The sequence below is a fragment of the Enoplosus armatus genome, chromosome 1 (genome assembly GCF_043641665.1).
Source record: "Enoplosus armatus isolate fEnoArm2 chromosome 1, fEnoArm2.hap1, whole genome shotgun sequence".
Taxonomy (NCBI): domain Eukaryota; kingdom Metazoa; phylum Chordata; class Actinopteri; order Centrarchiformes; family Enoplosidae; genus Enoplosus; species Enoplosus armatus.
In genome coordinates, this window is record NC_092180.1 from 1,231,191 (window position 1) to 1,255,980 (window position 24,790).

At 44.1% G+C, this 24,790-nt stretch overlaps 1 protein-coding gene and 2 non-coding genes across 3 annotated transcripts in view; all 3 read left to right on the forward strand.

The window, feature by feature from the left end:
* LOC139285415 (nuclear receptor ROR-alpha A-like) overlaps nucleotides 1-24,790 on the forward strand; it is a 66,092-nt gene that overhangs the window by 32,079 nt on the left and 9,223 nt on the right. The window contains exon 2 of the mRNA XM_070906016.1: nucleotides 12,115-12,147. Within this exon, the coding sequence (XP_070762117.1) occupies nucleotides 12,115-12,147 (33 nt within the window). The remainder of the gene's footprint in view (nucleotides 1-12,114; nucleotides 12,148-24,790) is intronic.
* Nucleotides 542-614, forward strand: trnav-uac (transfer RNA valine (anticodon UAC)). Its single transcript has one exon. It is a non-coding gene; the product is annotated as a tRNA-Val (tRNA).
* trnav-uac (transfer RNA valine (anticodon UAC)) lies at nucleotides 2,360-2,432 on the forward strand. Its single transcript has one exon. It is a non-coding gene; the product is annotated as a tRNA-Val (tRNA).

A 24,790-nucleotide genomic window follows, 5' to 3' on the forward strand; every position in this document is an offset into this window, starting at 1 on the left:
GCAGCTACAGGGGAAACAAAGAGAGATCGAATCACACACATGTTCACAGTTGGAGTATCTTCAGTCCTTCAGCATCTCGTCTGTCTGCAGAACAGAACAGCAGTTAGTGCAGAGATAACACACACACACACACACAAGCAGCTTTGTTTTCATATTAACTTCTACGTGTTCTCCGGAGACGTCCTCCTGAGACCAGCTGTAGGTGTAGTGGTGCATGTGCTCCGGTGTACAGCGTACAGGTACCTCTAGTCAGGGGGATTTACCGTATATACCTACCTGGCCAGAGCTACGTAGCACTGCTGGTGTTACAGTCTTTCATGTAATCTGTGGAGTTTATTGTGCTTGTGAGACTTTTTCTCCCTGACTTCAGTGCTTAAGGCAGCGCCTACTCCCAGGCAACATAAGTAACCGACACCAAGCCTGGAGAGAAGCGCTGTCTGAAGGACAAACTGGACCACGTCATCTGCAAAGAGCAGGGTTTTTTTAAGCATTTCTAACTGCTAAAGTGTTCAGAACCACATTTACATCTTAACTACAAAGAGGTTCCATAGTGTAGTAGTCATCACGTCTGCTTTACACGCAGAAGGTCCTGGGTTCAATCCCCAGTGGAACCAGAGCTTTTTCACCGCAGTTGATATGTACGTGTACGTACATGTTCTGCCAAAGCCAGATGTCAATACGAGTTTACCTTTGATTATCGTCACATTTATGTGTCTTAACTTCACAATTCATTTTCTCCATGTGTCCTTCTACGAGTGAAGCTGACGTGACGACCGCTGCACTATGAAACCTCTGATCTTCATTCAGTTGAGAAATTAAAAGTGCTGCCTCCGGAGTCGTCCAAGATGTCAACCTGACTGAAATGTTTATTTTTAACAACATAAATAAAGATCCAGACCGGATTGAAAGTCACAGTCTTACTTTTAGCAGACCTGCTTCTCAACCACTCATATGAGCCCTACATGCTGCGCTGGACTTATTGCTATACTGCACTGGTGCACGGTAGTGTTTGCCATGTGCAGGGCTTTCTGCTCATGTCTGTGCAAGCAGCTTTGAAAAGGCGCATCCATCGGGTCCATATGGGGGCCCTGAGGGCGGGAAGGGGGGGTGTGTGTGTGTGTGTGTGTGTGTGTGTGTGTGTGGTTTGGGGAGGGTGCACAGAAGGCTGAGCAGCATGTTTCTCTCTCAATATGGAGTCCAACTGGAGCACCAAGAGGCTCAAACTACCTATTTAATATATTTAATAAGCATGGGAGGGGATGGTGTGTGTGTGTGTGTGTGTGTGTGTGTGTGTGTTGGGGGAGACTGTTACTGAAGGGCCAGTGGGTTGTTTTACATTCATTTTTAAGGATAAGTGTGGTGATATTTTATATTGTGTGTGTATCACAGCCTGATGTGTCTTCTTCCTCTGAGCCATTAAAATCATTAAAACACACCAATGAGCCACACTGTTGTTTCCTCCATCACCATGAACACACACACTGTAGTTTATCTCGACACACACCGTCCTGCTGCCCCAAACACTCACAAGAGCACCATGTGGATTCATCCGCCGCTGAAAATAGCCCCCAACTGCACTTTTTCCTCCTGTTTGTGTAACGTTCACTAAAAACTACAGTTCAATATTTTTCAACTTCTGTGGCAGCATTTTGTAGCCACAATAATAACTGAGTAACGACAGGTAACAGGACAGGTGAAGAAAGTGCAGTGACGTCTTGAGCCTGTAGGTCCAGTCCTCCCAACATAACAGCAGAGTGGGGACTTTCTTTGACCACAGACACCTTTACAGCAGCGCGTGACTGCTGTTCGGTTGCTCGCTGGTACTTCCCCGGCTCAGACACCTGACGAACACAGTGTTCGGAGCTGCTTCAGTTGCAGCAGCAGTGTGTCAGTTGTGTTTGGCTGCTGGTGATAAGCTGCTGCTCTTTCATGTGTCACTGTCTGAGGTGGCAGAGAACGTTACTGTGGTTAGACAGGAAACAACCACCAGGAGCCCTGTGTGTGTGTGTGTGTGTGTGTGTGTGTGTGTGTGTGTGTGTTTGTTTGTACTCTCAGTGTGTATGCACTGCACTGTTGTCATAAAACCTTGCATCTTCCTAATAGCCCATGAACTTCAGTTCCAGTGTGATTAGAGGCATTATCTACACAGTTTTAGACTGATACCGCGCTCATGTTTGTACGATGAACATGAAGCTACAGCCAGGAAACCCTTAGCTTAGCTTAAAGAAAGGACAGAGGTTCCATGTTGTAGTAGTCGTCACGTCTGCTTTAACTAAGAAAAACCGGACCTAAACCTGGCTTACTGACATATCCTCAGTAATGCTTACTTATCAAACGTGCACTGATTGAGAGGCATAGGGGTTCCATAGTGTAGTAGTCATCACGTCTGCTTTACACGCAGAAGGTCCTGGGTTCAATCCCCAGTGGAACCACCTCTGTGAGTTGCCTACGTACCTTTTCTGTTTGTTCTGCATTTGCACTGCTTGCCAAGGTAGTTCTGAACTGTGTAGTGGTTAACATGGCCGTTTCTAGCTTTCTGGGGGCCCTATGCAAAGTGTTGTTTGGAGTTTGAGAACTATTTTGCTCACAAGACATACAGTAGCTCCCCTATCCATAGCAGATTACAGATCACATGAAAGACTGTAACATGATTGGCTGCAGCATTGGTATTTCATTTATAGGTGGGTATAATTATTGTCAGTCTGATTGTCAAATTTTCAGTAATTCTGTTTCACAGGAACATGTTTGGGTTTTGGTAGATATGTACAAATCAACTCCCATGAGGCTTAATGGGAACAAAGAGATATGAGGTAGACGTAAAAACAGTTAGAAATGCTCTAAATAAAAGCTATAAGTAGGCCCTCGTCTCAGCTGATATAAGGTTCTATGTTGTAGTAGTCATCACGTCACTCCCCAGTGGAACCAGTCTTTGGTCTCATTGCCTGAAGTCAGTTGTAAATCCTTCTCATACTGAGCTTAACATCGTGGACGGCAGGTCGTCTTCTACTGGTGCTGAAGTGTCCTTAAACCTCAAACTGATCCCAATTGTTGGAGCAGCAACGTGCTGAGTTTTGGATGAAAGTGCTGTATGAACTCCTTGTTAAAACTTTATTCAACACGGGTGCTGCTCAGTGACGGCAGGTAAAATGCAGATCAAATATCTGGAAGTGTGTTAAAATGCGCTATGAATCATTAATATGTGCAACTCATGTGAGTTGTTGTTTTTCTTTCTGTCTGTTGTGGTTTTATTGAAACCATCTTTTCTGTCATCCTCAGCAGCAGCAGCAGCAGCAGCGTTACTCACTTCCTCTTGTCATTTTAAAACAAGTCACCAGAAGTTCACTCACATCTCTCTGTCTAATCCTTAAATCTCTTTTTATCTGCACCATCTTAAATCCTCAGTTCATTTGATGCTGCGGACGAGGAAGAGTGTTTTTTTTTGTCTTCTTGTTTTGAGCTCCCTGATGAGCGGCGATGAAATGACTTTGGCGGCTGCTGCTAATGCGCTATAATTGGTACGAGGAGCCACTCGCTCTGAACAATTATAAGATGCAGGAGCTGTAATCTCTGCTGAGACTCTGAGGAAGACAGATTCTCTCCATCGTTGGTGTCAGCCTGCTGGGTTTTATGTCTCAGAGTTTAGTAGTTTTTGACAGCGCAGGTTGTACCTGCTACGACTACCTACTTTAGTCTTTCTGTTGTGGGTTGTTGACACCTGACAGCCTCAGCATCAGTCCTTAAAAGGTCTTGAAATGTCTGAAATCTAACTTGACAAAGAGCAGGCCTTGAAAGCAGCCCTGTGGAGTTTTGGTGTAAACAAACAGAGTTATGTTGGTGTATCCAAACATGTTGAACATTTCCTTCCTCGTAAAACATTTGGAATATTTTGAAGCTTGCATTGTTTGCATCATGTTTGCCAGCTAGCCGCCCTCTTCTTGGTTTGTTACCACCATCAACTGTGCAACAGCGTGAAACGGCAGCAGGTGTTCGTATCGTGTCCCCCGTGTCCTTCAGAAGCCTTCACTCTTTATTGTGCTACAGATTCATTTAAAATGGATTATATTGATTTATGATTTCTACAGGAAGTGATGCATAATCACAAAGTGGAAACACATTTTTACACCTCAGCAGATTTAGTTAAAATCAAAACCCTCTCATTTACTTAAGTATTCAGACCCTTTGCTCTGACAGGTGCGTCCTGTTTGCTCTGATTATTGTTGAGCGACGTGTAGAACTTGAATGAAGATGGCAGTTTGCAGACGCCGTCCTCCAACCAAATCCATTTGTCCAAGAAGACTTGAAACTCTAAATACTGTTGCGGTGTTTAAATGCAAATCTAAGACTCTTCTCTTTGTCACTACGGGTTACTGCATGTGGAATTGATTTAAATTCGATCAACAACACAATACAGTGTGAAAAGATGCGTCTCCTTGTCCGTCCGCTCTCTTCAGGTCGTCCCGTCACTCCAACATGTGACTCTAACGGTCTGACAACAGATCACTTAGTGCCAGCCGTCAGCCGCCTGTGTTCTTCACTTCTGCAAAATGGCAGAAAGTCGAGGCACTCTGTGGTTGGAGAGGGAAACCTGAAGCTGTTTGAAACAAATCAAAGCCTTTTTCAAATCAAAATAGAAACGTCTGTGCAGGGGGAATGAATGAAATGACAACGTCAACATTAGAATCAAACCAAAAAACCTTTCAATATTGACTGTTTTCCAGAAATGTCTTCTTGTCCAGGTGAAAAGCACATAAGTACCGTTTCCTCTGCAGTCTGGTGCCCTGCAAAGTGCTGAAATCCAGTCCTGGGGTGTCTGGTCCATGTCCACTAAACAGCACATGTATTCACTGGTATCCAGTTATGTTTTTGAATATTTGTTTAAACACAACTTCATCATGTTCACATTAAAACATATCTAGAAATCCATAACAGAAGCAGACAGCTGGCTAAAAGATTCATGAGCAGGGAGTGTTAGTGTGTGGAGTGACGTGCTGGTGGGAAAAGAACCAAAGACAGATAAAACATTGGGTCTGTAATAAAGCTGTTCTTGCTGAAGAGTTCACTACAGTAGAATTCAGTTGGATTTACTTGAGCTCCGCTGTAGATGGCTGCCTGAGCTGTTTGTCAGCATCCTCGAGGCTCGGCTCGTTGCGAGCAAATGTTTCTCCCCTCCATCCATCAGAGCCCTGAGGGATCCACTCACCATGTTGCCGCCTTCTTCTTCTTGTTAAAGCCTCCTCGCTCTGCCACGGCGTCCGGCACGGCCCAACCCTACAGGGAGGCAGCTTCTACGTCCCTCATGTGTTTCCTTATGTTGCTGCCTTCTGCTCAGCTCAACTGATGAATTATGGAGGCGAGCAGGATGACAGAAACTCCCCGATATTGAGTGCATACTCAATGTTTGATTAGGTTCAGAATGCAACAGTAAAATACAACAGAAGACTAAGAGTCTGCAGTCATGCTAGCAGCTCTGTGAGGCTGATGTTTAGCAGGTATAATGCTGTTCACCATCTTAGTTTACATTAGCTCATTAGCACTAATCTCAAAGTACAGCTGAGGCTGATGAGAGGGTCTTTGAGTGTTTCTCCAGGTTCAGTTCACAGTCGTGTCTTCGGTGTTTGAGTCTGTATGTGTGAAGGGGGTGTAAGGTTTGTGGTATTGTATTACTGAATAATGTTATATCATGAGTTCTTCTCCTCCTCTTTCTGACAGATACCAAAACAGATAAACAACTAGTTCCATGTCTCCAATTTTCTTCTCGAGTCGTCATAAGAGAAACTCATCTCACTTTAGGCCCCAAATAAAACGTTGAAATACAAAAGTTAACATGAAAAGGAAGATAGATGCATACATATAAAAAACAGTTCTCTTCATAAATATCATGACCTTTCACCTCTGTGATCGTCCGTAGTGCCCATCAGTGCATCTACTTTGTTTTTCAATGTGAAGATGTCAGGTTCATCTTTAGGGAGGAGGTCACTTGTGAACATGCTGGTGGATCCTTCGCCGTCATCTGTAACAAGACTGTTAATGTCCCGCATAGTGAATCCCAGGCCGTCCCCTGACAGACCGGCAGTCAGAGTCGTCTCCTTTCCTCAGTGAAGCTTTGAATATTTCAGCAGTGAGCTGCAGGTTCTGGGTCAGTGTGTCAGTGTGTGATCTGCTGTGACAGACTGCAGAGAAACTGAACCAGGAGCAGGGAGGAGACGGTCTACCCAGACTGAAGAGGAGGAGGAGGAGGGAGGAGGAGGGAGGAGAAAGGGCAGCTCACTAAATAAAGAGTAAATCACCAACTGCTGATAACTGAGCGACTTGAATGGTGATATTACAGACAGACATTGTTCCATATCTGTAAAACAGGAGTCGACATCTTTGTGACACTAATGCACTCGTTCATCTGCTGTGCTGATGCGGTCTGTTGTAGATCTGATTCCGACACGGTCACTGTGGACACACAAAACTCGAAGACATGGACAGGAAGTTAGACCCAGTTCCACGGGCAACACTAAAGGGTCAAATCACCACTTTCAGCTTCTTTCATCAGCTACTCACAGCTCACATATGGATGGATTATTGAACGGGCCTGCTGGGTCCAGGGGCCCATGGGGCCTCGACTGACTACATAGAGACGTAAACGCACCATAAAGAGACCAAAACCACAACGGGGGGACGCAAAACAACCGCAGAGACTCCAAATGTCTACAAAGAGACACGAAACGACCAGAAAGAGACGCACAGCGATCACGAAGAAACACAAACCAACTAAAAGGAAACGCAGAGAGATGCTTCTCTCCTTCTCAGGCCGTTGTGCTGATTCGCATCATTTTCTTGCCGCGTCCTGACATCCTAAAGTATTCTGGGTTTCTGGGTTTCTGCGAGCCGAAGCAGCTGCTCCTCCTCCTGCAGCCTGGAGTTGAAAAGGGCAGAGCTAATGAATATTCTAATCTGGCCTAGATTCCATGATAAAGCCTTGTAGGTGCTTGATGACAGCGCCTACTATCCATATGTCTTTGAAATATGAAGTGTATGGGGGGGGGGGTCAAAGGTTGCTGCAGATAAACATCGTCGCCCGCTGAACTCGGAAACAGACAGCGAGTGTTTTTCTGCTGATGAGGGTTTTTGCAGCCACATGAAACCAGGTCAGCGTTTGATGATCAATGAAATCAACAGGATCGTTTATTTTTACCTTTTTTTTCTTCTTCTGCAGCGTGAGTGGTGGCATGCACCTCGCTCAGGTTTTCTCAGTAATACCACAATACGCTCCGTTTGTTCTGCATCCTCTGACAGGACGCAGATCACATCAGGGGGCTGTAAAGTTGTGAGTGTTATCTGACACCATCAGGAACAGATCCAGGGTCAGTGTGGGCAGATGTGCAGCACGTTGTGAAGCTGTAACAGCAGCATGAATGTTTGTGATGTAAAGTGAGTGCCAGAGATCCTTCACCTCCTCTGAGATATTTACAGAGCAGTTTTATTCAGAGAGTAAAGCTCTTTGTCTTTGAATGATAAGAATAACAACAGGACTAAAAATACTTTTATTACAACTAGTTTTGGCCATTTTACTCCCTTCTGTCCTCACACGGCACATATGCAGTTTCAAATGATAACGCTGAAATTCATATACATCTTTGATACAATCGGTCCTTGATTTCACACAGAAATAAACAAACAAGTTTCTTTCTAGAAGCTTCATCTTCTAGCTGGCGACCATTGACAGTGTTGGACAGCATGTACACAGGTGTGCACATGAACATGGACACTGTGATGGTTTACTCACGAACAACAAGTGAAGTGTCATAGTGGCGAGCTCAAGACCTCAACAGTCTTGTGGCCTGAGGGATGAAGCCGTCCCTGAGCCTGGTGGTGTGGGGCCGGATGCTGCCGGACGGCAGCAGGCAGAACAGTTTGTGGTTGAGGTCTCTGATGATCCTGTTGGCCTTCTTCCTGCACCGCTGGATGTAAAGGTCCTCCATGGGTGGCAGCTTTGTCCTGGTGGTGTGCTGTGCTGTCCCTTTGCAGAGCCATACTGTTCAGGGCGGTGCAACTGCCGTAACAGTCGGGATACTCTCAATGGTGCACCTGTAGAAGTTGCAGTATCCTGGAGTCCATGTTGATCCTCCTCAGCCTGCGGTGGAAGAGCAGCCGTTGTCTCGCTGATTTTATTATGGTGTTGGTCTTGTTAGTCCAGGTCAGGTCCTCGCTGACTCTCTCCACCATAGTCCCATTGATGGTGATGGGGGTGTGTTAGTTAGTTAGCATTGTCTCTGTGAGCATGTTAGCATGCTGATGTTAGCATTTAGCTCAAAGCGTCGCTGTAAGTAGAGCTCCACAGAGCTGCTGGCTCGATCCTGTAACCCCACAAACAAATGCACTCAGGTCATGAAATGCTCGGTGGCTACTTTTCCACTGAGAGTCTTTTCTCATTATAACAAGGGACTGGCTTGTTCCCTTCCATTTGTCTCTCCCAGTATGACCTGGAAACAACAACATGCCAACGGGCATGAATCACCTTCTGTGGCCCCCGGGGGACAGTCGTCCTGTTATAGGCAGTAAGATGTAAAGAGGGTGACATGCAAAAAGGTTACCAACCCATCAAGGTCATTTTTCTCCTTCAGTATTAAATACATAGTCTTTCCTGGACATAAGTATTTCCTGGACAGTTTGAGGACAAAATGCTGTCGGTCACAAGATGTTTATTTTCCACTTTAACAACATGACGTCCTCTTTGTCCTTCAGGAGGCAGCTGGAGGTAAACTGTCAGTTTAAAAGTGACGCCTCAGAGCTGAAGGAGCGGTTTTTCTTCCTGGTGTTCAGACTCCAAAAAACATTCAATGGCAGCAAAGGAAAGAAAGACATCATTATCTGCTCTTAAACACCCGAGACAGTTCAGCTTCAAATCAGAGATTGTTTTTCATCATCAGTTCAAACTGTAACTTTGTCTTTCAGTCTCTCTTCACCTCCGTACCTTCCAGTTCAGCTGCTCCAGTCCGTCACACTGACAGTATAAAGAGATGCAGCTCTTAATGTGGAACAAATGCTTTAATCAAACCAAAGTGAAGATGTGATGGGATCATAAGGGAATCAGTGTTTTTGTCTGAAAAGATGAATTGTGTCTGCAGATGTGAGCAAACATCTGCTTGTTCATTTTCAAAGCTGCGACGTGTCCACGAGTATCCAGCTGTGGGGGTTCTGTTCGGACATGAGCCGTAAAACCTGCCACTTTCAATTTCAAGACTGCAGGTGTGGACGTTGTGACAGACCCTCTGGGGGTCTTATTCTCAGAATGATCTGTCAGATGTTTTATTTGTCGAGATGTCACGAGGTATCGAGCATATTTCAATAGATATTTGTTAGTGTTGCAGCGCTGCTCTCCTTCACGACAGAGCTGCATTTCACTGCGTATAAGAGTGAAAATCAGAGTGTGAAAAACTACTCAGAGGTTAGCAAACTATGTATGTATGTGTGTGTATGAATCAAAGAGTAGGAAACTGACGTCACCTTCACCAGTTACAATGAGAAACATATCAGCCGTCCATAAACGTTCATTCTGTGAGTGACTTGATGACAAAGGGAAACTCGTCTGTTGTTGGTTTGTGTTGTGGGCAGCTGTGTCATCAGGTCAGGCTCCGTATCAGTCGATACTATGGACTCAGAAGGCCAAAGGGATTCATACTGTGAAGTTAAATGTTCAATCCGAGAAGAGAAGAAAATGTAAAAACAATAAATATCATTAGAGACTTTAAAAGTTTTGTTGGCCTCAGAAGCTGAAGAAGGAGACGCAGCGCTGCATGTCTGTGTGTGTGTATGTGTGGTGTGTGTGTGTGTGTCTGTCTGTGTGTGTGTGTGTGTGTGTGTGTGTGTGTGTGTGTGTGTGTGTGTGTGTCTGTGTGTGTGTGTGTGTGTGTGTGTGTGTGTGTGTGTGTGTGTGTGTGTGTCTGTCTGTGTGTGTGTGTGTGTCTGGTGTGTGTGTTGTGTGTCCTGTCTGTGTGTGTGTGTGTGTCTGTGTGTGTGTGTGTGTGTGTGTGTGTGTGTGTGTCTGTGTGTGTGGTGTCTGAGTGTGTGTGTGTGTGTGTGTCTGTGTGTGTGTGTGTGTGTGTCTGTGTGTGTGTGTCTGTGTGTGTGTGTCTGTGTGTGTGTGTGTGTGTGTGTGTGTGTGTGTGTCTGTGTGTGTGTGTCTGTGTGTGTGTGTGTGTGTGTCTGTGTGTGTGTGTGTGTGTGTGTGTCTGTGTGTGTGTGTGTGGTGTGTGTGTGTGTGTGTGTGTGTGTGTCTGTGTCTGTGTGTGTGTGTCTGTGTGTGTGTGTGTGCTGTGTGTCTGTGTGTGTGTGTCTGTGTGTGCTGTGTCTGTGTGTGTGTCTGTGTGTGTGTGTCTGTGTGTGTGTGTGTGTGTGGTGTGTCTGCTGTGTGTGTGTGTGTCTGTGTGTGTGTCTGTGTGTGTGTGTGTGTGCTGTGTGTCTGTGTGTGTGTGTCTGTGTGTGTGTGTGTGTGTGTGTTGTCGTGTGTGTGTGTGTCTGTGTGTGTGTGTGTGTGTGTGTGTGTGTGTGTCTGTGTGTGTGTGTGTCGTGTGTGTGTCTGTGTGTGTGTGTGTGTGTGTCGTGTGTCGTGTGTGTGTGCTGTGTGTGTGTGTGTTGTGTGTGTGTGTGTGTGTGTGTGTCGTGTGTGTGTGTGTGTGTGTGTGTGTGTCTGTGTGTGTGTGTGTGTCTGTGTGTGTGTGTGTGTGTGTGTGTCTGTGTGTGTGTGTGTGTGGTGTCTGTGGTCTGTGTCTGTGTGTGTGTGTGTGTGTGTCTGTGTGTGTGTGTGTGTGTGTGTGTCTGTGTGTGTGTGTGTGTGTGTGTCTGTGTGTGTGTGTGTGTGTGTGTGTGTCTGTGTGTGTGTGTGTGTGTGTGTGTGTGTGTGTGTGTGTGTCTGTGTGTGTGTGTGATGGCAGACGACCAGATGGCTGATGTTAGGAGACTTGACAGAAGAGGTGAATTGTACCGTGTGGGGGAGAGCTGAAGGGAAAAACACACTTAATACACAGACTTAACCTCGTGATTTGATCTGTTTTCAAAGACGGATTTATTCAGACGTGAGACCGACATGTTTAAGTGACGAGCTGTTGTCATGGAAACCTCTCAAGCCACCGCTGGGTGTTCAAACAGCCAATCAAAGGTCACTCCAATGATCTGTGTTCCTTAAAGAGGAGAAATGTTCTGCACTCTTTTAACAGCGCTGTTGTGACACATTTCTGTTTCAGTGACCGTCATGTTACAGTCACGCTGCAGAGCTGCACAGCTGCAGAGCTGCAGAGCTGCACAGCTGCAGAGCTGCACAGCTGCAGAGCTGCACGCACAGCTGCAGAGCTGCACAGCTGCAGAGCTGCACAGCTGCACAGCTGCAGAGCTGCAGAGCTGCACAGCTGCAGAGCTGCACAGCTGCAGAGCTGCACAGCTGCACAGCTGCAGAGCTGCAGAGCTGAGGACAGACTTACATCTAACCAAGCCGCATAGAAAAGATGCCTGAAATCATCTTCTTCTTCATGACCACGAAAGGTTTAAGAACAGTGTTCAGATGACCCCCCCCCCCCCACACACACACACACACACACACATGAATTGCCATTTATGATCTTGCCTGATCACTTTGGACTTGTACTGAGGTGAGACCTGGTCGCCACGGTAACAGCCTCCTGTCAGTACTGAAATGCAAAAAGACACACATACATTTCGCAGATGGACACACATGTTCAAGTAATCACACACACACACACACTCTGTGCCCTCGTCCAGATGGGCTGAGCGAGCGGAGCGTCACCAGAGGAGCGAGTCACCGTGGCCCCGACAGATTTTGGCCCCAGGACCGTCTCCGGCCCCCCACGGCCTTCTGGAGGGCGGCCAGACGACGAGCTGCACCAAACATTTATCCCAAAATATCAGTCGCACATTGGGACTGATAACACACTGAGATGTGTCTTCAGTCGTGAGGGCTTATGGGAAATAATGTATGTGTATGTAAAGTAAAACACACGAAGCGATCTGTACACATGGTGTCACATGTGCTCCTCAAAAACCTGAAAAACCAGTGAGCGACAAGATCTGAGCCGAAAACGATGATCGTATCTCTTGTTTTCTGTGTTGCAGGTTTGTCGGCAGCAGTGAAGAAGACACACACATGTAAGTTCACTGTTTCTTCCTCTCTGTCACCAGCTGTTTGTTGCACGGGGTGGGTGGGGTGGGGGGGCTGGAGCACCCGGTCTGGTTAACTCTGAGCTGGTTTATCTGGTTTATCTGGTCGCTGCGATGGCTGCTCGTGGATTTTGGGTTGAAAGAGACATTTAAGATGCTGCTTGTGGGTGCAGGAGCTGGACTGACTTCCCAGAATTCTTAGCTCTGGGGCCTGTTTGTTTTACAATACTCTGGTTGTTAATGAATGTGATCAGGTGTGTTATCTGTTGATGAAGAGGCAGAGATGGTTTGTCATAGATGGATGTTGTCATTTGGGGAGATCTGACCCGTAACGGCCAACTGCTCCAATGATTCTATAAATGTTTCGCACAAAGACTATTTAAAGAAATGCTTTGTCTTCCTTCCTTCTGTCTCTTTCTACTTCCTCTCTCCTCTTTGAGGAATTCATATCAAACATGATGCTTTTCACTTGTGTGTGTCAAGATTTTGAGATATCTGTCTGTGTTCTGTGTGATTAAGACACTGTTTCTCAAAAAACACTTTGCTGTCAAGTTTTTCAGATGTCGTTTTTCAGCTCCACGAACTGGGTTCCATTCACCAGGATTGTATTGGGGTGGATAAACTAAGCATGACCAGATACCACGAGGGGGTCTCAGCTGAACTGAAACACGTTCACTAGGAGACTTTAATTTGCAGTTTTTGCTCTCTGTGGTGCACTGAAAGTTTATTTTTCCACATTAGAACCAGTTTTTACTGTAAAACATGTCAGACTTGCGAGCGTGCAGGATAGATGAAGATAAATGAGTGACGGGGACTGCTGCCAGAGTTTAGTCTCTCTCATTAGAGCTGATAAGGATGGATAATGAATGTGAGATCCTCCTGCAGTCGACTGTGCGTGGGATGATCGGAGGGAGAAACACTGATCCTTCAGGCGCTGTGGAGGCATTTTCCAAACAACTCGTAACGTGCTGCTGTGAATCTATTGACTGGGTGTGATGAGGGGAGGCGGAGAGCTCCGCCGCCAGCCGACGAGCCCTTCGAAGCGTAAATCGTCCCCCTGTTCTGCCAATTTGGAGGAAGAATGAAGCTCCTGCTGCTCCTCAGTTTCCTCTCTCTGCTGGCAGGAGTCGTTCTCGCCTGCAGCCCTCACGTCTTCAACACACTGAGGTTTATTCTGCGCGGCTGTTTTCAGGCAGTTCAATCGTCTTCAATGAGGCTCCGCAGCTCAGTCGGGATTTGTTTTACGAAGCAGAGTGGGATGTCGGGTGAAGCGCTCTGTTAGCTCGAGCTGCACTTTAGTCCTTTCAGTTATGTAACTTTTTTTAAGGAAGTTTTTCTTCACTGCACAGATCCGCCGGAACAACATGGGAGCAAAAGAACACCGTCCTGTTACAGTGGATGGGTGATACAGGTCACAGTTATAATAGTCAAGCTTTTTCTGGCATTGACCCCCATCTGAGTCCTTTAATATTATCTGTCGATACAGAGTCCAATAAGATGCTTATATTCAATTGAATGATGATTAAATATGATTCTGACACATTCAAACCGTCTGCTTAATGTGACACACCTTATATTTATGATCCTTCAGAGCTGCTAACTTTATACATTCAGATTATTGATATGATGTGAAATATTTTACTCTGCTGCTCTTTGCTAATGACGAGTGACTAGTGTCACACTCACATAGCCGGCTTTCACTGAGGACAGCAGAGGAGGAACAAAAACACAGAGAGAGGTGGCAACAAGCTGCAGATCAGCCAGGACTCCTCTGTTGAGGCCGCGATGGACAATAAATGATGAACTCTGAAGTATTTTAGTTAGTAGTTTAGTTTCTTGCTGCGGTCAGTGGGTGGGCGGTCCGGAGACGTTTCACTGTGGACAGACAAACTTCTGTCTGGCCTTGTTGTAGTAACTTCACCCTCAGCTCCCAAAATGTTCCAGTTTTTTCATCCTTCATGCTGAGGACGATGGACAGTTTGATATCCCCCCCCCCCCCAACATCCGCAGGTGCTTTACTGCAGGTGCACGTGAGACGGATATTCATAGAGGATGTTTACTTGAGGCTGATGAGCAGTCAGGACTCCTGCTGCTTGTTGTTCGCTGGTCAGCTGATGGACATCTTTAGATTTGTGCAGCTGGAGGATGAACGGATGGACGTGATTGGTGGACAGATTTGTGCTGAAGCTGCGTTTGGCTGTGGTTTCTTGTTGTGTCGTCCTCTGTTCTCTTCCTCTTTGTTGTTGGCTCTTTTCTCTCTTGTTCTCTGTATCACACCCCCTCCTTGCCTTTTCCTGTCTCGTCTTCTGTCTTTGAACTGTTTGTTTAGTGAACCGCAGTGACGTGAGGAGGCAGCACGATCACGTCATGTGGGTGACGGCGTGTCCATCGTGACGCTGCTCTCAGTCTGTCCGGATGAGGAAAACAGATGTCTTTTAATCGTAGTGAGAAAACTCAGTAAATACTAAACCATGACACACACACCCACGGGAACACACACCTGGTTGTTTGCTTTGCAATGTTTTCCATCAACGCACAGACCTGAGACTGAGAACCATTTTCTCAAATAAAACGAAGCAAAGGGTCAAACTCTTCTCTTTGTCATTGAAAGCATGTAAGCCTGCTGACATCCATTCGTTTATTTCATCTTGATTTGTTCTGGAAAGATTTAGGAGACGCAAAGAAGGAGTTGAGGAAGTTGACAATGGCTATAATAATTAGCATTGCAGCCTCACAGAGCTTATTTAAGAAAATGAATGAATGTAAAGGTTTAGGGGAATGTGCCTATTTTCTTTCTTGCTGTGAGTTCGATGTTCAGACTGATGCCACTCTCATGTCTTTACGCTAAATATGAAGCTGCAGCCAGCAGCCGGCTAACTTAGCTTAGCATAAAGACTGGAAACGGAGGGAAACATGTAGCCTGGCTGTCATGGGGTAACAAAATCCAGCACCTTGAAGCTGATTAACATGTTATATCTTGTTTAAACTGAAGAATGAAAACGTCAAATCGCTGTTTACACACTTTATTTAAACAGAACAAAAGCCGTGCTTTACATGGCTGAACTTGGATTAAAACATTTCAGGACATCAATGAAACAAATAAAATCAGACAATTAAAAATAAAATAAAATCAGTCTTCTCCTGTTGGAGCTGTCCTTAAATCTGAATTTGAACCGAAACTTTATTGAGAAGTGAGGAGCGGGAAAACCTCCTCTCATTAGAGGAATTTCACACTCACACACACACAAGTAGCCTATCAGAGCTGTCTCTTGCCTCCCTTCTGTTCTGATTGGCTGACAGCTGTGTCAGTCAGAGGGGCAGGCCAGGGGGAGGGCGGGGCCAGAGGATGACGTCACAGTCACATGGATCCTGGTGTGGTGCAGAGAGCAGCAGAGGATGTCAGAGCTGAGAGGGAGCTGCCGCTGGTCTCACACACAGAGAGGATTCTCCTGCTGCTGTTTCCTCCATGAGTCGGGATTATAAATATGTATTTTGTGATTTCTGCCATGAAAGGTAAGAGTTAAAAAACCTGTGTGTGCTTGATGGTTTCTGTTGAGGCAGACCGAAGGTTTCATGTTTATCCTTCAGATTCTTAAGTTCTCTCTCTGTACACAGGAGTTCTGTCAGAGACGTTTTCTGTGTTTTGTCTGAGAAGATGCTCCACTCTGTGTGTCTCTGTCCAGCTGCTTGTCCTCCTCAAAGCGTCTCTGAAGGGGTGATGTGTCCTAGTTTCACTTCAACAGATTCTTCTCTTGCTGTTTTAACAGTGGTGGAAAATAAATAAGTACATATACTAAATACTGTACTTCACTACATTTTGAGGTACTTGTACAATTTCTACTTTACAGTATCTCTACTCCACATTTTGGAAGCCAATATTGTAGTTTTTACTCCACTACATTTATCTGACAACATCAATAACTAGTTACTTTGTCGATTCAGATTATTAATACAAAATATAGATCAACTAATAAATGATAATCCTTTATGTATTATTGAAAAGAGCTCCATCGTACCGGCTGCAACATGAATGACGTACACATTCATAACTGATTATAATCCAGTAATATTATATTTATTATTGTGAAATGAGCCATTTTACATAGCAAGTACTTTTACTTTAAGTACTTTGAATATATTTTGATGCTAATACTTTTACTTTTACTTTTACTTCAGTAAAAAAAAGTTAGTGTGTTCTTGTGTTTACTGTGGAGCCTGGAGACATGACACCTTCACTGATCTGTAAATACTATTTTGGGAATCGTCGGTCAAATGAATTACAGTGTAAAGGAATGTGATGAGAGGCGACAGGGAGCAGGAGAGGAGGTGTGTGTGTGTGTGTGTGTGTGTGTGGACAGGAGGAGGATGTGAAACATGGATGATGAGGATGTGGTTGTCAGATCTGCGTCTGGTAAATCTAGTGTGACAGTTTGAGTAAATAAAAGTTTCTGGTCTGGATGAAACCTGACAAGGTTTTAGTTGTTTCATTAAGTCAGATCCTCAGTGGATTTTCATATGAAACACACACACACACACACACACACGCACACACACACACACACACACACACACACACGCACACACACACAAAGCTATAATGGATGCATGCACCCTCCAACATTACATGGAAGAAAGAAGATTCATGTTTATGTTAAACTGTCGTTCCACTTTGGTCCAGACTGAAACACATCAACAAATATTAGAGGGATTGTCATGACATTGAATACAGACATTCATGTTCCCCAGAGGATGAATCCTGCTGACGATGATGATCCTCTGACTTTTCATTTAGCTATTGCTATGTTCCCCTCAAGATGAATTGTAATAACTTTGGTTTAATTACTTTTCTATGCCGTACACAGAATCACATGGATTCTTGTTGGTGTATTATGTTACTACACATCTCAGTACCAGCTGGTATTCACCTCCTCGAAGTTGAAAGTTAAGTAAAGCAGAACTCTGTTTCTCCTCCTCAACACTGAGGAAATAACCAAAAGGAGGTATATTTTGTTTGTTGACCCCCCAACTGTGCAGCAAGTACAAAAAGGGGAATACTAGCTCTGAGAATATAATGCACGAGGTTCACGAATATCAAAATAACACCCCCTTCGGTGGGGGGGGTTCAGACCTCCGTGATGTTCTGACCCATTATCGTGGGGAGGCGCTGGAGAGTCGCCGCAATCCCTGCTAGCTAAAAGTGGCTAATGCGATCGTGATGGTGAATGTGTCTCTGTACCTTGCCCCCCCCCCATGCTACCATGGCTGTAGACTAGTTATTGTTAGCTGTAGTTATCGTTAGCTCTAGTTATTGTTAGACTAGTTATTGTTAGCTCTAGTTATTGTTAGACTAGTTATTGTTAGTCTAGTTATTGTTAGCTCTAGTTATTGTTAGACTAGTTATTGTCAGCTCTAGTTATTGTTAGTCTAGTTATTGTTAGCTCTAGTTATTGTTAGACTAGTTATTGTCAGCTCTAGTTATTGTTAGCTGTAGTTATTGTTAGACTAGTTGTTGTTAGCTCTAGTTATTGTTAGACTAGTTATTGTTAGACTAGTTATTGTTAGCTCTAGTTATTGTTAGACTAGTTATTGTTAGCTCTAGTCATTGTTAGACTAGTTATTGTCAGCTCTAGTTATTGTTAGCCTAGTTATTGTTAGCTGTAGTTATCGTTAGCTCTAGTTATTGTTAGACTAGTTATTGTCAGCTCTAGTTATTGTTAGACTAGTTATTGTTAGACTAGTTATTGTCAGCTCTAGTTATTGTTAGACTAGTTATTGTTAGTCTAGTTATTGTCAGCTCTAGTTATTGTTAGACTAGTTATTGTCAGCTCTAGTTATTGTTAGCTCTAGTTATTGTTAGACTAGTTATTGTTAGCTCTAGTCATTGTTAGACTAGTTATTGTTAGACTAGTTATTGTCAGCTCTAGTTATTGTTAGCTCTAGTTATTGTTAGACTAGTTATTGTTAGTCTAGTTATTGTTATCTCTAGTTATTGTTAGACTAGTTATTGTTAGCTCTAGTTATTGTTAGCTCCAGTTATTGTTAGCTGTAGTTATTGTTAGACTAGTTATTGTTAGACTAGTTATTGTTAGCTCTAGTTATTGTTAGCTCTAGTTATTGTCAGCTCTAGTTATTGTTAGCTCTAGTTATTGTTAGCTCTAGTTATTGTTAGCTCCAGTTATTGTTAGACTAGTTATTGTTAGACTAGTCATTGTTAGACTAGTTATTGTTAGCTCTAGTTATTGTTAGACTAGTTATTGTTAGCTATAGTTATTGTTAGACTAGTTATTGTCAGCTCTAGTTATTGTTAGACTAGTTATTGTTAGCTCTGGTTATTGTTAGCTCTAGTTATTGTTAGACTAGTTATTGTTAGACTAGTTATTGTTAGCTCTAGTTATTGTTAGACTAGTTATTGTTAGCTCTAGTTATTGTTAGACTAGTTATTGTTAGACTAGTTATTGTTAGACTAGTTATTGTTAGCTCTAGTTATTGTTAGACTAGTTATTGTTAGCTCTGTGTGGTGGTTGTTTTAGGACATAGAGAGTTCAGAGCTTTAAGCTCTTATCAGATTTGATTATAATGCATCAACACCTCTGACATGAAGTGTGTGTTCTGGTGATGACGGTTCACTGTGGCTGTTTGGCATCACATGATTATTGTGAACGTTGCACACTGTAATGCTGGTTGGCATAAAATCATCCATGTTGTTAGTGCAGTTCGCAGTGGCAGTGTTTTATTTTGACCCACAGTTTGATTTTTTTCATGTCCTCTCAGAAACTGATTCACATTCTCAGTTTCACTATTTTTTTCTGCATCTTTTTACCTTTTTATTAAAGTTTTAGTACATTTGTCCTAACTTTAATAGTTGCCCAATATGCACTTTGCTTTAATGCCAGTCATCATTCTTTTAGGAGAGGGGTTAGTGTTTCTCCTTCAGAGAAACTTTTCATTCATTCAAACTGTTCAAATCTGTATTATCCAGGCTTGGCACTGTGTGTGTGTGTGTGTGTGTGTGTGTTAAATCTGTCTGGTCCAGATTCACAGTCTGTGAGAAAACGCTGCAGGAGGCGTTGAGCCAGCCTGTTATGTCACAGGATTACAACAGCCAGGAGATTATTTAACTGTTCTCTGCGGGGAGGGGGGGTTGGGGGTGGTGACATCACTGGTCACATCACTTCTACTTCAGCCTCTAAAACACATGAAGAAATGGCTGAACACGACGAGCATCAGTCCAACTCATTTTATTTTCTCGTGCAGCTGCTGCGTCCGTCTCACGTCATCACATGAGGTTTTCATCTTTAGCTGTCTGTTGTTGCTTTTCATGAGTGAAAAGGCAAAGTGAACTGATGGAGATTCACTGGAGGTTGATGGAGGTTTGGATGAGTGGCAGGTTGACGGTTTTGGAGGTTAGACAGACCTCCCGACTTGAGCAGGAGGAGACAGTCGGCCGTGGACCGGTCAGGCCAGCAGGAGGCGCTGAAGGTCGGACTATAGGTCAGGAGAGCAGGCCTGCGGTCCACCAGCCTGTGGAGACACATACAATCCTGGCTCAGACACTGTTAGCTAAACTGTCAGGTTAGAGGTGGATGTTGAGACGATGATACAGCAGCTGATTTTTACATTAAAACAGAAATGACATCCAGATCTGATCTGAGTTCCAGCTTAAAACGCCTGCTCTCTCTTTAGCTTCATATTTAGAAACAGTTTTTGTTTCCGAAACAAATGGAAAAACTTGTGAGCCAGAGGAAAAACAAGCGATAAGGAGGAGAAAAAAGGAGAATGGGGGTGTTGGAGAATTGCGGTTTTACATTTCCCAACCAAACCTTGACATATTTCAAAGGCTCAGTGGCAGCTAAATGGCCCTCCTCTCTCCTCCCTCTTTGATCCGGTCTCTGAGAAACTTTATTTTAGCTCTGGATTTCAGATAATTTATCCATCAGGGATTTGTTTTGCCCGAGCTTTAGCATTTCTGGAGTAAACACAGTAAGCAGCGGTGGCTCTCATGACGTTATTCCAGCTCATTAGCCTTCAATTAGCACTGCTATACTGCTAATTATTATGCTATACAGTGGTATCTATACAGCGAGCATCTGCGGCGTCCACAGGGAAAACACTCTGACTTTAATTACTTTAGATGCAGAATATGTTTTTAATCGCCACACAGAGTCTGCGTCAGCACAGATCTGGAGACTTCACACCAGCATCTATAGCTTCCAATTTCAGTACAAAGATGTTGAAGATAAGTGTGAAACGTACTGTACGGTACAAGATGCGGAGATGTTCTCTGAGCTGAACCACGTCCGTTTGCTACAAGATCGTCCAGATACAGAGATGTTGCCGTTTTATGGTCTGACAGACAAACGGCCCCGGAAAGTGTTGAAGTAGGTCACCAGAAGCTGGTGTAAGTGAGGGGTTTAGTTTATCAGCAGATTCAGATTCAGCAGAACTACATGAGGACCACAGATCAGGTAACAAGACCAAGAGTCTACATCCATGCTAGCAGCTCTATGAGGCTGCACTTAATGCTACTAACCAACCGGTCAAAGCAGATGACCGCCCACCTGCTAACATGCTCACAATGACAATGCTAACATGCTGATGTTTAGCAGGTATAATGTTCACCATGTTCACCATCTTAGCTTAGTGTGTTAGCATGCTAACATTTGCTAATTAGCACTAAACACAAAGTACAGCCGAGGCTGATGGGAATGTTATTTGTACTTGGTGATAAGTATTGGACAAATTAAAAGGTTGACCTGATGATGGCGCTAGATGAAAAGTCAGTAGGATTCATCCTCTGGGAACCAAGAATGTCTGAAGCACACTTTGACCTGCTGGTGACAATAGAGGACACTTTGATCATAAATGTCAATAGGATTCCTCCATGAATGTCTGTGCAGAATATTATGGTATCTATCCAACAGATGCAGAGATACTTCAGTCCGTCCATAGTCAAGCTGCTAGCATGAAAAATGTGACAAGTTCCTGAAGGGACATCTATAAACAGGGAGCTTGGGTTTACTCCTTGTCAGCATCTTTGTCAGTTAATGGACACATCAGAATTTGCGAATCATGTTATTGGCTGTCGATTAGTGTCAAGCGACTGCAGCAGTAGGAACAGAGAGGAGCACCAGTGAACAGCAGGCGGCAGCTGGGTTTTAGAGCAGAGGTGCCGACACATACTGGACTAATTCTACCATATTAACGTCATTTGTTCTGGACCCCTCAACACTTTCATACAGTTGTGATGACAGACTGAACGTTGCTCCGGCATCACTTGTTAAGTTGGGCTGCTATCAGCTAGCTGATGTTGCCTGATGCTGAGCAAAAAGTGTGAAAGTTGTCCCAGTCAAAACAAGCTGCATGGGTTTAATACAGTTTTGTTCGTGGATGTACTTCTACTTCACAACTTTGTGTTTATTTGACATGTGTTTTACAGGATAAAAGATTTTTCAAATCTGAGCAGCACAATTGTCTTGTCTTTAGTTTGGAAAGTGATTCTGCAGAAGTATAAATAGGTGGAGTTGGTTGCTGATCGTGATGTTAACGTCAGAGTTAATGTATGTGAATATAAAGAGACTCACAGTTTGGAGATTACTATGCCGACCAACTGGAGAGGTGACTAAGCGAACCACCAACTGTGGCTATTGAACAAGCTGCTGCTTCATCTGCTGACAGGCTGAATGGGTGTGTTGGTGCTCCATGTGCGCTGCCATATGTCTGCCGTTATTACATCCACTCTGAGATTATCTGGAAGCTGGACGAGGAGATTAAAGAACGGAGCCTGCTGGCAACGTCTCAGTGAGAGAATGGATGGAAGATGTTTGGTCCTCCCACCACAGCGGCCCACGAGCAAGGCATTGCATCCTCAGTTTGCTGAAGAAAGTCGAAGTCGACGACAGCATCGTGAAACAACAATTACAATTACTACGAGTGAGGCTGTAGTGAATTATAGTGGAACTGCACCAGTTCTTCACACCAACACGTGGAAAGGGAGCACGACTGCTGATGGGAAATAGAAGAGCTGTGTGACGTCTGATAGATGTCCTCAGTGAGGAAAGAGAAGTGGATAGAAGAAGAAGATAGAAGGACAATGCTAGAGAGGTGGAGTCTTTTAAGGTTCACGTTTGTTATATTGGACCTTTGACCTTTGACTTCACATTATCTTGTCACTCGAGACGTGTAGGTAGACATGTTGATGTGTTGAGGTGGCAAATTGAGCGTACTGCTGTTGTAAACTTGCCAAGTTGAACTCCAAGGACACAAGTTCACACTTGGCGTACTGAGAGAGGCCTAAACGGACAATGGAGACGTATCCCATGATGCCTTGAGGCTTGAGGATCTGCAGTGGAAAGCCACCACAAAGGCAAACAATCACATTTAACTCTTAGTTTGACTGAAAAGTACTGACGATGAAGAAAAGGAGATAAAGAGAAAAATGAAGAAGAAGAAGAAGAAGAAGAAGAAGAAGAGGGGCATCAGGACCAACAGTCAAACGCTGAGGCTTCGTTGCACACGGCTGAGCAGAGGCTGACGAAAATGAAAGCTTTCTGTGTGTTTGAGGGGTGCCGCTCTGATGGCTGATGAGTCATTACAACAATTTCCTCTGAGGTTCACTGATTTAGAAACTGAGGAGAGGAGGAGGAGGAGGAGGAGGAGGAGGATGACATGCTGTCACATCTTACTCAACAGAAAGTCAATCTGAGCTCCAGGCGATACGGACAAAACTGATATGATAATTATTACTGCGGTATCTTGATAAACATGCCGTCTTCAAATGTCGTGTTTTGTCTGAAAATGTCCAAAAACCCAAAGAGAGTCAGTTTTCTGGGATATGAAATAAAGAACAGCAGCGTATTTGAGACACTAACCAATCAGAAGAGACAGACGTATCCTTCCCGTCGACGGAAGACCACCAATTAAGATCTTTGTTTTTGGATTTCGTTACCTTTGAACAGAGCCAGGCTAGCTGTTTCCAGTCCTTATGCTAAGCTAACCAGCTGCTGGCTGTAGCTTCATATTTACTGTGGGATAAAACATGAGGTTTCTGTGTTCACACTCACACGCTTCGCACCTCAGAGGCTTCATGAACACAAAGAATGATGTTTTTATAGGATGTGACTTGAAACCAACTCAACGCCACCATCGTTCTGTTATCACACAGACTTCCTGTCCTCCGTCGCTCATTCCTTTTTCTTGTCGGCCGGAGAAGAAGAAAAACAAGAAGACTCAGTAGCCGTCACAGCTCCTCCCGTGAGCCTGGGGGGGGGCACTTAAAAAACAAAGCAGATGTTTGTGTTTGCAGCTGGCTGTGTATAAATATCTGCTGCTCTCACATCAGCTCTAATTTCAGGCGGTGGCTTTGTTGAACGTCGTCTTTGATGTTGAAATGCAGAATTCAGACGGGATTAACACTCAGCGAGCTAATTACTGCAGAGAGGAAACTGCAGCACAGACGCCTGCGCGTGTGTGTGTGTGTGTGTGTGTGTGTGTGTGTGTGTGTGGTTTCAGTAGTGGGTTTGCATCATTGGTGTGTATGTGGAAGCTTTTTTTGTTGTTATTGACTTTGAAACATTTATTAATGCCAAAATATCTACAATATCTGAAATATGTCCCTCTATTCATCATCAGCAGCCTCCGTTTTGGTTAAACTTTATTTACATAATATTTCATGTGTGGAACAGGAAATAATCACATAACCCCCATGAAGGATTTGTACAGGCTTTAGAGGAGCTGGTTGGTGGATTTTGTTACCTTTGGACACAGCAAGGCTTTTCTAGTGTTTCTAATCAGGTTTTGTTGTGCACAATTTTTTAATAAAATAAAAATGTCATCATTTCCATTTCAGTTTGAAACACACAGCTTGGAGTGTTTTGTGATCACAGAAGAACTTCTTGTTCCCGCTAAACCGACGCTTGTACTCGCGCTAACCGCCGCTTCGTGAAACGGTGATTTCCACATTCAACGCACGCACGGGTTGTGGGCATCCTGTGCACTTCACGTTGGCATGGCAACAACCATAAACAGTCATGTGGTCCATGCAGTGCACAGCAGGGAGCTGACAGCAGCATCTGAGAAGAGAGATGTTGATCTTGGCCAGTTGTTCTCTGCCAGGGGGGGGGGTTAACAGACATCGTCACAGTTAGAATCTGGGCTTTGATTTGTTGCTGGGTGTGTCCGCCGCAGGAATCTGACAGCTGATTGGTCACTTTAAACTGCTGTTTAAAACTTGATACAAAGACAGACATGCGAGTATTCTGGAGTGTCCTGACTGAATATTGTCCTTATTTTCATGGTAAAATGACACACACACACACACACACACCTCTGCTGTAGACACGGGGTTAGGGTTAACCTATTAATCTTTTATTTTATAATTAGTTGTACAGAACAGACGATTCTTGGCCGTGAAGTGGTTGATGGTTTAAATCCAACAACAAGTGTTTTGATTTTGTTTTTTTCATTTTCAAAGTGTTGATTTTATGTAAACAGATGAACAGAATAAATCTGATCCAGGAGCAGATTTATTGCCCAGACAAGAGAGCGAAGAGTGTTTGTGTCCTGCAGACAAACAGCTGGGTGAAGATCCTTCCTTCCTTCTGCGTCTCAAGACTCCTCTACACCTTGTTTGTAA